Source organism: Rutidosis leptorrhynchoides, chromosome 5 (assembly GCF_046630445.1).
Source record: "Rutidosis leptorrhynchoides isolate AG116_Rl617_1_P2 chromosome 5, CSIRO_AGI_Rlap_v1, whole genome shotgun sequence".
NCBI classification, from domain to species: domain Eukaryota; kingdom Viridiplantae; phylum Streptophyta; class Magnoliopsida; order Asterales; family Asteraceae; genus Rutidosis; species Rutidosis leptorrhynchoides.
The window spans coordinates 411678962-411691935 of NC_092337.1; the positions used below are offsets into that span (position 1 = coordinate 411678962).

Sequence of the window (12974 nt, forward strand, 5' to 3'; positions counted from 1 at the left end):
TGAGTGGTGGTGAAGTGGTTGACTAGTTGACCTAGTCATCACTTTGGCCACTAGTCATGATTAGTCCCTCAAGTTTGTAGTCAGGTGCGGGAATTGATCGGACGAAATATTTTAAATACGCTAGAGTAAACGAGAGATGTTAAAATTAAACAACGTGAATATTAGAAACGCTAAGTAACGGAAGATACGAATCTAGATACGAAGGGTATTATATAAAATAAAAAGACGGGCGTTAAAATAATTTAACGAAAAAATGCGGGATGTTACACATATTCAATCATAAGATATATTGAATCCATGACGGGTAATGTTTTTACAGCACGTTCTTGCTGATTGTCATTTTAATGAAAAATTGTTCCCTACATTAGGGGGATAAATGAAAAAAAATGATGTTTCATGATGTGAACATCAATTAAGGTATCTTGATCATCGCACAAAAGAATGCGAAATAAAAGTTCAAAAATAATGCATATGCAAGAAGTTGCAAATAAATTACCCGATGCATTTACAGATAAAAAAAAGGGAGTGACTAAATCATATATATATATACCAGCAGTAAATGCTTAAGCTAGAATTGAAATTCCAAAAGCTGGCAATAATGTCACTCATGAGTCTTCGTCACGCCAGAAACGTGGGAGACCAATTGGTTCAAATGATAAAAATCCTTAAAAATAAAAGCAGCTGATAATGAGGTAAAAGAAAATGTTCAAGAAGAACCACAAATCAATACTCTTTGTGCAGAGGAGATTGATAATGTCAATACAGAATTTTCAATCAATTATGTACATTCAAAAATATTATGGAACCGAAATGAAATGAAAAATCTTGAAGAGATATTTTCATATAATGTTGCATATGACATCATGAATGATGATGATGATCCAGAACCAAAATCTGTCATGAAATGTCAAAATAGACATGATCGGGATCATTGGAAAGGAGAAATACGAACTAAATTTGAATCGCCCAATAAAAGAAAAAATTTCAGATCAATAGTTATCACTTTTAAAGATGTGAAATGTATGGGATACAAATGAATTTTAATTCGAAAAGAAAATAAGAAAAATGAACTTACAAGGTCAAGCCAGACTTGTAATTCAAGATTTCTCTCAAAGACTAGGAATGGATTATGAGAAAAACTTATCCTCCTGTAATAGATGCAATTACTTTTAGATACTTAATCAACATGGCAGTTTCTTAAAAAATGCATCTTATAGATGTTGTTACTACTTATATATATGGATCACTTAATAGTGATATATATATATATATATACCTAAAGGGTTTAAGGTATCCAAAAGCATTTAATGAACCAAGGAAATGTATTCCATTAAATCATAAAGGTCTTTATATGGGTTGAAAGAATCGGGTCGCATGTGGTATACCCGATTAAGTGATTACTTGATAAGCAAAGGGTATACAAATAATCTTATTTTCCCATGTGTTTTCATTAAGAAAACAACATCCGGATATGTGATTATAGCTGTTTATGTCGATGATCTTAACATCATAGGTACAAATAAAGAGATTCATGAAGTCGTTCAACTTCTAAAGAAAGAATTTGAAATGAAAGATCTCGGAAAAACCAAGTATTGCCTTGGTTTACAAATTGAGCATATGCCTAATGATTTACTTGTACATCAAACAGCTTATACAGAAACGATGTTAAAACGTTTTCAATATGGACAAGGCAAAACCATTAACTACTCTTATGGTTGTTAGATCACTTAATGTTGACACTGATCCATTTCATCCCTGTGAAGATCATGAAGATATTCTGGGACCAGAAGTGTCATATCTTAGTGCAATTGAAGCTCTTATGTATCTTACAAATTGTACAAGACCTGACATTTCTTTTACAGTTAATTTGTTGGCAAGATTCAGCTCAGCTCCTACCAAAAGACACTGGAATGGGATCAAACAAATATTTCGATACCTTCGAGGAACTACTGATTTAAAATTATTTTATTCTAACGCTTCAAAACAAGATTTGGTTGATTATGTATATACGGGTCATTCATCAAATCCTCATAAAGATAACTCTCAAATGATATGTATTCCTAAATGGAGGCACCACAAAATCATGGCGTTCTTAAAACAAACACTTGTTGCAACATCATCAAATCATGACGAAGTGATTGCATTATATGAAACTACTCGAAAATGTGTTTGGTTGAGATCAATTCTTGTGGACTAGAACGCTATAAAAGACCAACAACTATCTTCACCAACAACTATATATGAAGATAATGCAGCTTGCATAATACAAATGAAAGAAGAGTATCAAAAGTGACAGAACAAAATATAAATGCTGACGAGGCGCCAAAGCCATAGACGGTCTTAACGGTCATAAGTGTGATGGAAAAAAATGGTATGTTGGTAAGGCTCAGAAAAGACTAAAAGGGAATAGGAATTGAAACAAGGGTTTGAGCAAACCATGAAGGAGACTGTAGACAAATCACAGGGGCTAAACTTGTACATAAAAAATTTAGATGATACAGTTTCAGATGAAAACCTCAGATTCTTCTCATATACTCAAGATCTCGTGAAAGACAACCAGATTAAAATGAGATACGTTCAATCAACAACGCTGCTGATCTTTATACCAAAGCACTGTCAACCGCTGTTTTCAGAACACACGTTCACAATATTGGCATGAGGCAAGTTCAAAAGATGTGACGACTCAACGATGTCTACTTGAGAGGGAGTCAACTCTATGCTGCACTCTTTTTCCCTTGGCTAAAGTTTTTATCCCACTAGATTTTTCTTTAGCAAGGTTTTTAACGAGGCAGTACTAGTTGATCTCTAATGAAAATAAATTATCATCCAAGGGGAAGTGTTGTGATACTAAAGTCAAAAGTGGGTGGCTGATAATTTATATCACACTCCACAAAAGTCCAATATTGAAATTGACTTGTAATGCATATCTCGTGATTGTACAGTATTTTAAGTGTTATAAATATGCACCGATGAATGTAAATCATGTGTACCATTTTCTAATATACTTATACAAGTATTATATTTCTTTCTCTCATATAATTTCTACTCTTATATTATAAGAAGTTTGTATCTAAATTAGTATACTAAGAGTTGTTATAAACAACTAAATTACAACAGAAATGAATTAATAAAGCAATTGAAATGATTTAAGATATATTGTTAAAATGTCTATTTTATCCTTCATTTAATATGTTAACTGAATTAATTAGCTTCCTTAACAAAGTAAGTGAAATAAAAAATTATGAGTAAATGTTTTGCTGACTTCCATATATAAAAAGGGTAGTATTAGATTTTTAGTGACTTTTTAGTATTATTTTCAGTGATGAACATTTATTTTGAGACATATATAAATACTAATGTGGACTCTTTTTATGGAACAAATGGAGTAATTGTTTATTTTTATTTACAGTAACGAATGATATTTTTAAGACAAACAAAAATAGTTCCGAATAAAATTACTAACCGTCTAAAAAACTAAAAAGTCAAGAAAACACCCAATTCTAAAAACCCAAGGAGGATGCAATGAAGAAAACCAGCTCCACACGAGATATTGTTGAACATCAAGAACAAAACAAATAAGCATCTCCGTCATAAATTAGTACTAACAAAGTAGTTTTAGTGTGTATTTGATAATACTAAATGATTAAGTGCTGGTTCATAATCTGAATGATTCGAATGGATCGAATGAAATTGTTTCTAAATGACATTAACCTCTTTGATAATTCTATTGAACAGTTAATGTGAATAATGTAAAATTCTCGTATTAACCATTAACATGAATAAAAACTACAATATGCTTGTTTAATAAGTGTTTTTGGTATAATTTAAAAAGAATGTTATATAAAATTTACGTGTTTAATGGTTAAGAGAAAATTTCAGATCTTAATAGTTCAACATTGAATGTTGAACTATTCAACATCATCTATCATTCATAGGTCGAGAAAAAGACGCTTTAAATGCTAGATCATTTAGCATTCAACGTGTTAAACGTGTTAAACAAAGCACCGTTAGATAGAAGTTAAAACGGAACGTACCTAAAAGGCTAAAAACTTGATTCGTTTTGCCGAGTCAAGAGGCAAAATATCTTGAGTCAAAGTTGCCAAGGACAAGTACAGTCATGTATAGCAGTCCTAATCTATCGATAGTAACAGAAATTCAAACATGACGCTGTCACTTTGACCAATTCTTGATTTTCAATTTCCCGGTCAAAATTGGCCACCACCAACTTAACGTCCTTTATGCAACTCTTCATCTTCAAGTTCCTTAATAATAATATCATTCAAAACTCTATATTACCCTAATTAATAATATATTAATATTCCTTGCCAAGTCTTAGTTCAACAATTTCCGCCTACTTTTTCTGAATTCTTCTTTACTTATTTTCTTAATCTCTAATCTTGTTGTTTACATGATAGCTAAGTTGTTTACTTGGACTTGATCTTCTTCAAACAAAACACTCCAAATCAGTTTATTGCTGCCCTTTCCTAGAACCATCCTCACATGGGTATAATCACTTTTTCATTTTTTACCTAAAACTAACATGTTCGAAGAAAAAGACAGTCCACAGCCACCACAGCCAAAGCCGCCGCCCGGTCAAAAACATAATCAGAAAACATATTCTCGGTCAGCATCATGGGCGGCTGGCAAGGCACGTGCTTGTTTGCCTCCTCTTCAGCCTCTTTCGGTTTCCAGACCGAAAGCTGACGAGTGGCCAAGGGCTAGTTCTGACGATCTCGGTGTATGGCCTCATACTGCGCCAACCACGCCTGGTGTTAAACCTAAACCGCCGTTGAATTTGAATAAGAATTTAGGTAAACCACCTAGGGAATTCGAATTCAAGAAAGATAAACTTGCCTTTTTCGATAAAGAATGTTCAAGGATCATAGAACATGTGTTTTTAGGAAGTGATGCAGTTGCCAAGAACCGTCATGTTCTTCGCCAAAACGGGATCACACATGTTTTGAACTGTGTCGGTTTTGTGTGTCCTGAGTATTTCAAGAATGATTTGGTGTACAAAACACTCTGGCTTCAAGACAGCCCATCTGAAGATATTACATCTATTCTGTATGATGTTTTCGACTACTTTGAGGATGTGAGGGAGCAAAATGGGCGAGTTTTCGTTCACTGTTGTCAAGGGGTATCACGTTCGACGTCTTTGGTCATAGCATATCTTATGTGGAGAGAAGGTCAAAGCTTCGAAACAGCGTTTCAACAAGTGAAAGCTGCGAGAGGTGTAACTAACCCAAACATGGGTTTTGCGAGCCAGCTTCTACAGTGTCAGAAACGGGTTCATGCCATGCCGGTTAGCCCGAGTTCAGTTTTGAGAATGTACAGAATTGCCCCTCATTCTTCGTACGCACCGCTTCACTTAGTACCGAAACTATTGGCTCGACCTAATGCAATGGCTCTTGATTCTCGTGGGGCGTTTATTGTTAACGTTCCTTCTGCTGTTTATGTGTGGATTGGGAAGATTTGTGATTCGTTAATGTATGAGAGCTCGAGGTTAGCAGCATCACAGGTTATTCGATATGAGAAGGCAAACGGTCCAGCTTTGACCATAAAAGAAGGTGATGAACCGATTGAATTTTGGAATGCACTTGGGAACGATCAAGGTCAGGATCGGTTAATAGAATGTACCGTTGGTCAAAGGAGAGTCGATGACTATGATATCGATTTTGGGGTTTTTGGTAAGGCGGCGAATAGTGGGGTGGTTCCACCTTTTTCGATAAGGGGAAACGATTCGGAGATGTGTTTGCCAGCTAGGCGAAGCGGTTGGGAACGATTGAGAAGGAAGTTTGCTAATGGAGTGATGAAGGAGTTGATTACCTCGGTTAAAGAAGTCGAGTCACCCGGTGCTTCTCCTGATTCGTGTTCTTCGTTTTCAGCCAATCAGAAATGGACAAAGAAGGGAGATGGAGGTGATGAATCTGAATGCGAGTCACGCGAATCGTTTTCTTCGTTTCTTGTTGAAGATTCAAGAAAATTCGATACGATATCTCCTTCGATCTCACCTTCAACGTCTGATTACTCGAACTCGTTCTCGTTTTCACCCACATCATCTAACTGGTCTGATTTATCTGTATTAGAAGCCTCGGAACCTGGTATTAATCTAAACCCTAACACAAAATCGAGAGAGATTCCAAAGAATCTGGTCAGGACATGGTCGTTTTCTATGGATGATCAAAGCATGGAAGATGTTGAAGAATCTACAGTAGAAGACGATGTAACTTACGATGGGAGTTATGTTCTTTATCAGTGGCCTACTATGGAGAGGGTCGAAACGGGAGGTTTGGGTATTCCTGATTCAAGTTGTGTGTATATAACTTACGGGTCGGGTGTTTTGTATATATGGGTGGGGCATGATTTCTCAGACAACAATGTCGAATGGCAAATGGTTGGTAATGAGTTTCTTCTTAGTAAAGGCCTAGAAACAAGCTCTATTGTTCAGGTAAATACGTCGAATCAGTAATCACAAAGCTTACAAATGTTACCTTGATTGTTTAGTCAAATCTATTACTAACTATGACCTATTTTAATGAACAGATAGTCAGAGAAGGCGATGAACCAGATCAACTATGGAAGCATCTTCACTGTTTCTCATTCCAAAACACAGCAGATAAAGATCAAAATGGATGAATCAGAAAATTAGCTAAAGGGGCATAATGGTCTTATTTTATTCCGTTATGTGGAACCTGTATAGTTTCAAGTTCTAAAACTAATCACAAGTATAAACTCCAAATGTATTTATTTCAGTTTCTTCTAAGTTCAATGTAGCTATCAATAATTTGCAGGAACTGAACAATTCCCATCTTATTTAATATCTTAAATTTGGATATATAGATGTTGGCAGTTTGAGGCAGATTAAAAGTAGAAGTATATGGTTATTCCACCAAATACTGATATATCAACCTTTATACAAAGATACTTAATAACCAAATCTCAAAAGTGTATAATATGAAATGGCATAGACTTGTATTACATTACATAATTATAATATAATATAGTATAGAGCACTGGGTCTCATACCTCAAAATAGCCATAGTTTCACACATAGGCTCGGCCTCGATAAACACTTCACTTAAACAAACGATTACATTTACATCATATTACCATTTCGTCCTCGACCACGTCCAAGTCCATTGTCACGACCACGGCCACGACCTCGACCTCTTGGGGCCCCGCGTGACCATGGTCTTTCATTGCCACGAGAACTTTCAACCTGCCAGTTTGTTTGTTTGGCTGAACTGGGCCTCGAGACTACAAATTCGGACCATGGCCTTCCCCAGGAACTTCCTGTTTCACAATTGTTCTCAGTGGGTCCCGTCTTCTGTAAGTTTGTCCAGCTGGCATTATTTTCTGAAGAAGGTGGGTCCAAAGAATTAGCCTTGTCCAATTCTTTATCCTCGGATGAAGCTTTATTAGCATCTGGACCTGTGCTTGAACTTGGACCACCCGCATCATACGAACACTGGTTCAGCACATAAGGGTCGACCTCAGGGTTTACCTTGCTGAACCGATCCCATGCAGATACTTCACCATCTCCTAACCATGGTCGATGTGTCAGCAAGAATATATATAAGTAGATACAACATGTTTCACTATTTCGTCTTAATAAAATATCCTTTTACAGAATTATTTAGAATCTAACAGTAAAACCTTGCCTATAAATAATATAGTTAACTCATACACTAGATATACATGTAATAGCATTATACATGCTACAATAAGAACCATAGGCTACCAAGGAGGACATGTATGATGTGAAGGCAATACTAATAGTAACTAGATAATCATCATTGTTATGATTAACTTGGATCAAACTCATGAATGAAATTTTTATGTTTAAAGTCATTTTAACTGTCAAACTTGTTTATCAGTTAGCTAAGGTTGATAAATATATATATACACACACATACCTGGATTGGAGTCTTTTGAGGCATCTGTTTTGTTGTCATTACTGTTGTACACCAAGTTTTCTGCAACATCTTTATCTTTACCATCACTTAGAGGAGTTCGACAACCATTATCATTCACAGTTTTTTCAGCATCTGGTTCATATTGCTTAACGATGCGTACATCAACAAGAGCTGAATAGTTTATCTACACAAAAGAGAAATTTTTAGTACCTAAAGATGAGGCATTTCACTTTTAGTACTAGGCCAAAGGTCTCGATAAGCAAGACATTGGGGACCAAATGAGGAACCACACAAATAGAACAGACACAGTAGAATAGAGAGATAGATAGCACTAAAGGTGGCAAAACGGCATATTAGACATTGGGCAAAATCTAAAAACTTCAATCCAAAGTTGAACAGGTACAGGGCGACCCGAAAACAAAGTTGTTTATTCTTTAAGTGTATTCAATAAAAATACAAGTAAACAATGTGCTAAACATATTTGAGAAAACAATATTACAAAAAAATATAACCTTTTTTCATTCAATGTGCTAACCTCATGGTTTTTTCTGGCCGGAGGTCCATAGGAAGCAGCCTCTCTGTCCTCTAGTATAGGGAGGGACGACTTTTTTTACCCGCTGACCGATAGGTAGCCGTGGGTAGAGGGATGACTTCCCTTTTACTCTAGGGTAGAGGAAAGACTGTCTACATCTAACCTCCCCCATACTCCACTTTGGTGGAATTGGGTATTGTTGTTGTTGTTGTTGTTCATTAAATGATTAAGGATGTTGTTATGAATAATTTGAATGGACTTTGAGACTTTCAGATCCATTTGACCCACTGCATTTCTAGTTAGATCCTTTCATCTTTAAATTTTAACCCATTAGAGATACAAGACAACCAAATCGACCCATTTAGGTAATCAAAATTGCTAACTCTAGAGAACATTAGCACGTGCTGAAAGGTTTAAGTACCTCTAAAGTACCATCTTCTCCATAGACAGAGCCATTGGGCCCATCTTCATTGATGTTTTCTGGAGCAATAGGGTATTCTGGAACTTGAATCAAAACAATGTCCCTGGCATCATAATATGATATTCTTCCAACCTGCAATGTAAGTTGACTCTTAACCCAACAAATAAACGAATAATATCAGACACTTTCAACAAAGTTGCTTCTATAAATCAAGGTACCCGAAAAGATGAAAACTCAGGTATCCATGAAGAATTCAATTCCAGAAGACGATATGCAATCACATCACCTTCCTGCAAATTACAGAAATTTACATAATCAGGCAATTAAACGTGTGCGTGCACGTTTGCGTGCACGCGTGTGTGTGTGTGTGTGTGTGTGTGTGAGAGAGAGAGAGAGAGAGAGAGAGAGAGAGAGAGAGATACGTTAGGTTCAGAACAAGGAGGAAGCTTGTCAAAATCATTTGGATCAATAACAGGTACTTGTGCATTTTTAAACAACACTTTGAAAGATTCTATAGTTGATCTTCTAGATTCTTTCTTTCGAGCTGTTGAAAACTTATCTCTACTCCAATTTTGACCCTTTCTCTTGTTGTTGCTACCTTTCCACTTAGAAATTTCCTAAAACACAAAGGTTTAAGAGCCAAATAATTAACTATCAGAAGCTATCTACAACTTTTTCAGAGTTAAATATGAGCATGATAAACATACACTTGATACTCCAATCTGTTTTCTTGGTTGATCTGAAAGAAACAAGAATGATAATTAGCACTCAGCAATGACAATAAAATATCAATGTACAACATGCATTTACGGTACAACGTATCTAAGCATCCACCTTCATTCGTGTATTCAAACCGAATATGGCCAGGCTTTGTCCCAGATGGGCCCACATCTCCATTCTGCACAGGCATTTTAGATGCCTGTTTCCAGTGTAGCTGCAAGTTGGAAGAATAAATCAATAAATACTCTACTTTATATTATAAAAAGTTTGGTGCACAATTAATTACTTACGAGTCCTTTTGGCTGACCATTAGCTTCTTTGTTTTTAGCTCTTGTTACTTCAGGCTTTGAAGAAGGCTGTGTCTGCAATTTCAACATACAGGAAATGCATATTAAAAGTTCAACGTTTTTGGATATTCTTTGACTAAATAAGTCAAACACTTACCTTCTTCTTTCCAATTTTAGCTAGCTCTCGCATCCATTGTCTCTTAGCCTTCTTTCGTCTAGCAGATCTACTAATGAGCTGGTATTTATTAAAATTCAGTGTTAGCCCCTATTAAACTCATTAACAGAAAATGATTAACTAAAAATTCTGTCATACAACACTTAGTCTCATAAATTATGTCCTAATATTGCTAATTTAATATTACAAACCTTTTTGGCCCCTGGAGCAGTAGTCTCTTGATTGGCTTCTTCAATTTTCTCTTGAAGCTCTTTACTCCTGTAAGACATGATAAATGAGAAAAAAATTACCTAAAACCAAAAATGTCCATACATGCTAATGATATTATTATTATTATTATTATTACCGTTTTATAATAGAGGAAGATTTAACTTTTTTACTACTTGTTGCAGCAATTGTGTTAGTTTCCTCACTTGCTTTACTCTTACAGTCTGGTATCTTCATCTTCTTACTGTGAAAGAAAAGAAATATGCAACACACAGAAACATATAGTACCAAATTAAGGAAACACAGTCATTATACGGGGTGTTGGATTTGTGTTTTGAAACTGATTGCTGCACGTAACTCGAGACAAAATGGCGAGCAAAAACAATTTATAACAAAACAAGGGTATAAAAGATAGGACTAACTTCACGTTCTCAAGATTCTCATTGGCTTTTCTTTTCCTAGAATTTGCATCTACAGGTAATTCTTCATCTTCAGAGTGTTCTACATCGACCCGTTCAGACTCAGATTCGCTTTCGTATTCCCCTGTTTCCTTATCATTAGCTAGAAGTAGTAAACCTTTATCATTTTCAGCCTCGTCGAGCAACTTATCACCATCTGCCACCTCTAAGGTTGCCCCACCTCTCTTTTTCACACTAGTAACAACAAGAATCGTACATATTAACCAATTAACCAAGAATAGTTATAATGATACTAAATAGGTATTAGTTAAACTAACCTGATAATTTCCTTATCTTGTAATATTTCAGTTGACTCGAATGGTGGCAATGCAAAACCATCCATCTGCAAAGAACGGAAAAGTAACTACCCATACAACATAACTTGCAGATAAAATAGCATAACAAACACTAAAGTTCACTTATTTCACAGCAACTCAACATTAACTGCAAATTTCGAATCACGCGTATTTCAAACAACTAAACAAATGGTCATACACGAAATAAATCATACAAACAGGACAGTAGAGAATGGAACAAACATGTGTATAAAATTATATTTTTAGCATCCTTGTTTTTGTTACCTTTTAACAGCTTAACATTTCAAAACGATGAACTTAAAAAAAAAAAAAAAAAAAAAATGATAAGTACAAATATAATGATAATAAACTAAAATGACATAATTATAGGCAGAGGAAAGTTTAGAATAGTACAAAGCCTTACCAAAATTAATTATTAAATTTAAACTGAAATATGAGAATTTAGGGTTTTAGAATATACATATACATTACATTATCACTGGTACATAGAGCTATACTTAGATATAGAGATATTAGGAAAAAAAGAAAAGGAAAAAAGAGAGAGAGAGAGAGAGAGAGAGAGAGAGAGAGAGAGAGAGAGAGAGAGAGGTAGTTACAGAGAGAATGATGCCGTTAGGGCACGAACGATGAAGTTGGAAAATGTGAAGAAGATAAGTGCAGACATCAGAAATAGTGCGATATTGTTGTGATTTAAGAAGGATCCAGCTCTGATTCATTCCATCTGATCTCTGTATTTTGGTGAGTATTGATCGATCTTCGAAAACTAAACGGAGGCGTAACGATGGCGTTCCCATTTTACTACATGCAGTCTTAGAAAGAAACGGTGTTTAATGGAAAGAGAACGAGAGATACTTGAGAGAGTGTGTTTGATGGAATTTAGGGGGATTTTGGAGTGGTTGACGTCCGCCGTGCTCCTCCGTGGTCTAAAACCCCATCCCCGTGAAATTTTAGTTACAGTGATGGTGATGTCTTGATCAACGTGCTATATGGAATAAAAATAAAAAAAAACGTACAGATCTTAATTAATTAAGCTCCGTAATTATATCTTGGGTTAATGATTTCTTCATTCTTTTTGATAAAACTAAACATGATTAGGCCGGATGCTATGGTTCCTTACCCGGGTGTGACGACCCGAAAATTTCCGATCAAATTTAAACTTCATTCTTATACGATTTCGATACGATAAGCAAAGTCTATAATGTTAAGTCTCAAAAACTGTGAACTATTTTCATGTAATCATTGACCTTTGACCATTCCCGACGATTCACGATCAACTATATGTAAATAGATACATCTATATTTAAATATGTATATAGATATATATATGTTATTATAATTAATATTAGTATTAGATATTATTATTATCATTATCATTATTATTATAATTATTAGAAAATAATATAATTTTATATTATTATCATTAACAATATTATTATTATTATCATTTTTATAGCTATCATTATCATTATTATTAATTATTATTAAATTTATCAATTTTATTAAAATTATCATTATTGTTATTATTAATAATATCATATTATTATTATCATCAGTACAATTAATTAGTATGAAATGCCCCGTTCATATCGATTATAAACGATTCACAATAGTTGATTACATCGCGAGGTATTTGACTTCATTATGATACATTTTACAAACATTGCATTCGTTTTTAAAAGACAAACTTTCATTTCATCGAAAGTTGACAAGTATGCATACCATTTCATAATATATCTAAACTATAAATGACTTAATCTGTCATTTACTTAATAATAATCTTTATTGAACTCAACGAATTGAATGCAACGTCTTTTGAAATATGCCATGAATGACTCCAAGTAATATCTTTAAAATGAGCAAATGCACAGCAGAAGATTTCTTTAATACCTGAGAATAAACATGCTTTCAAGTGTCAACCAAAAGGTTGGTGAGTTCATTAGT

At 34.7% G+C, this 12974-nt stretch overlaps 2 protein-coding genes across 2 annotated transcripts; one reads left to right on the top strand and one right to left on the bottom strand.

Annotated features, from left to right (window-relative positions):
- The first annotated feature begins 4289 nt into the window (after positions 1-4289).
- Positions 4290-6835, top strand: LOC139850646 (protein-tyrosine-phosphatase MKP1-like). Its single transcript, XM_071840198.1, has 2 exons — positions 4290-6448; positions 6544-6835. The coding sequence occupies exons 1-2, from the start codon at positions 4541-4543 to the stop codon at positions 6634-6636; spliced, it is 2001 nt and encodes a 666-aa protein (XP_071696299.1). The 5' UTR covers positions 4290-4540; the 3' UTR covers positions 6637-6835.
- A 57-nt stretch (positions 6836-6892) lies between these two features.
- LOC139849935 (coilin-like) lies at positions 6893-11969 on the bottom strand. Its single transcript, XM_071839546.1, has 14 exons — positions 11630-11969; positions 10995-11059; positions 10600-10911; positions 10398-10502; positions 10243-10309; positions 10034-10141; positions 9880-9951; positions 9704-9803; positions 9577-9608; positions 9292-9486; positions 9088-9159; positions 8870-9001; positions 7917-8100; positions 6893-7542 (listed from the first exon to the last, which is right to left on the bottom strand). Exons 1-14 carry the CDS (start codon positions 11825-11827, stop codon positions 7097-7099), a joined length of 2088 nt encoding a protein of 695 aa, XP_071695647.1. The 5' UTR covers positions 11828-11969; the 3' UTR covers positions 6893-7096.
- Between the last annotated feature and the right edge of the window lie 1005 nt (positions 11970-12974).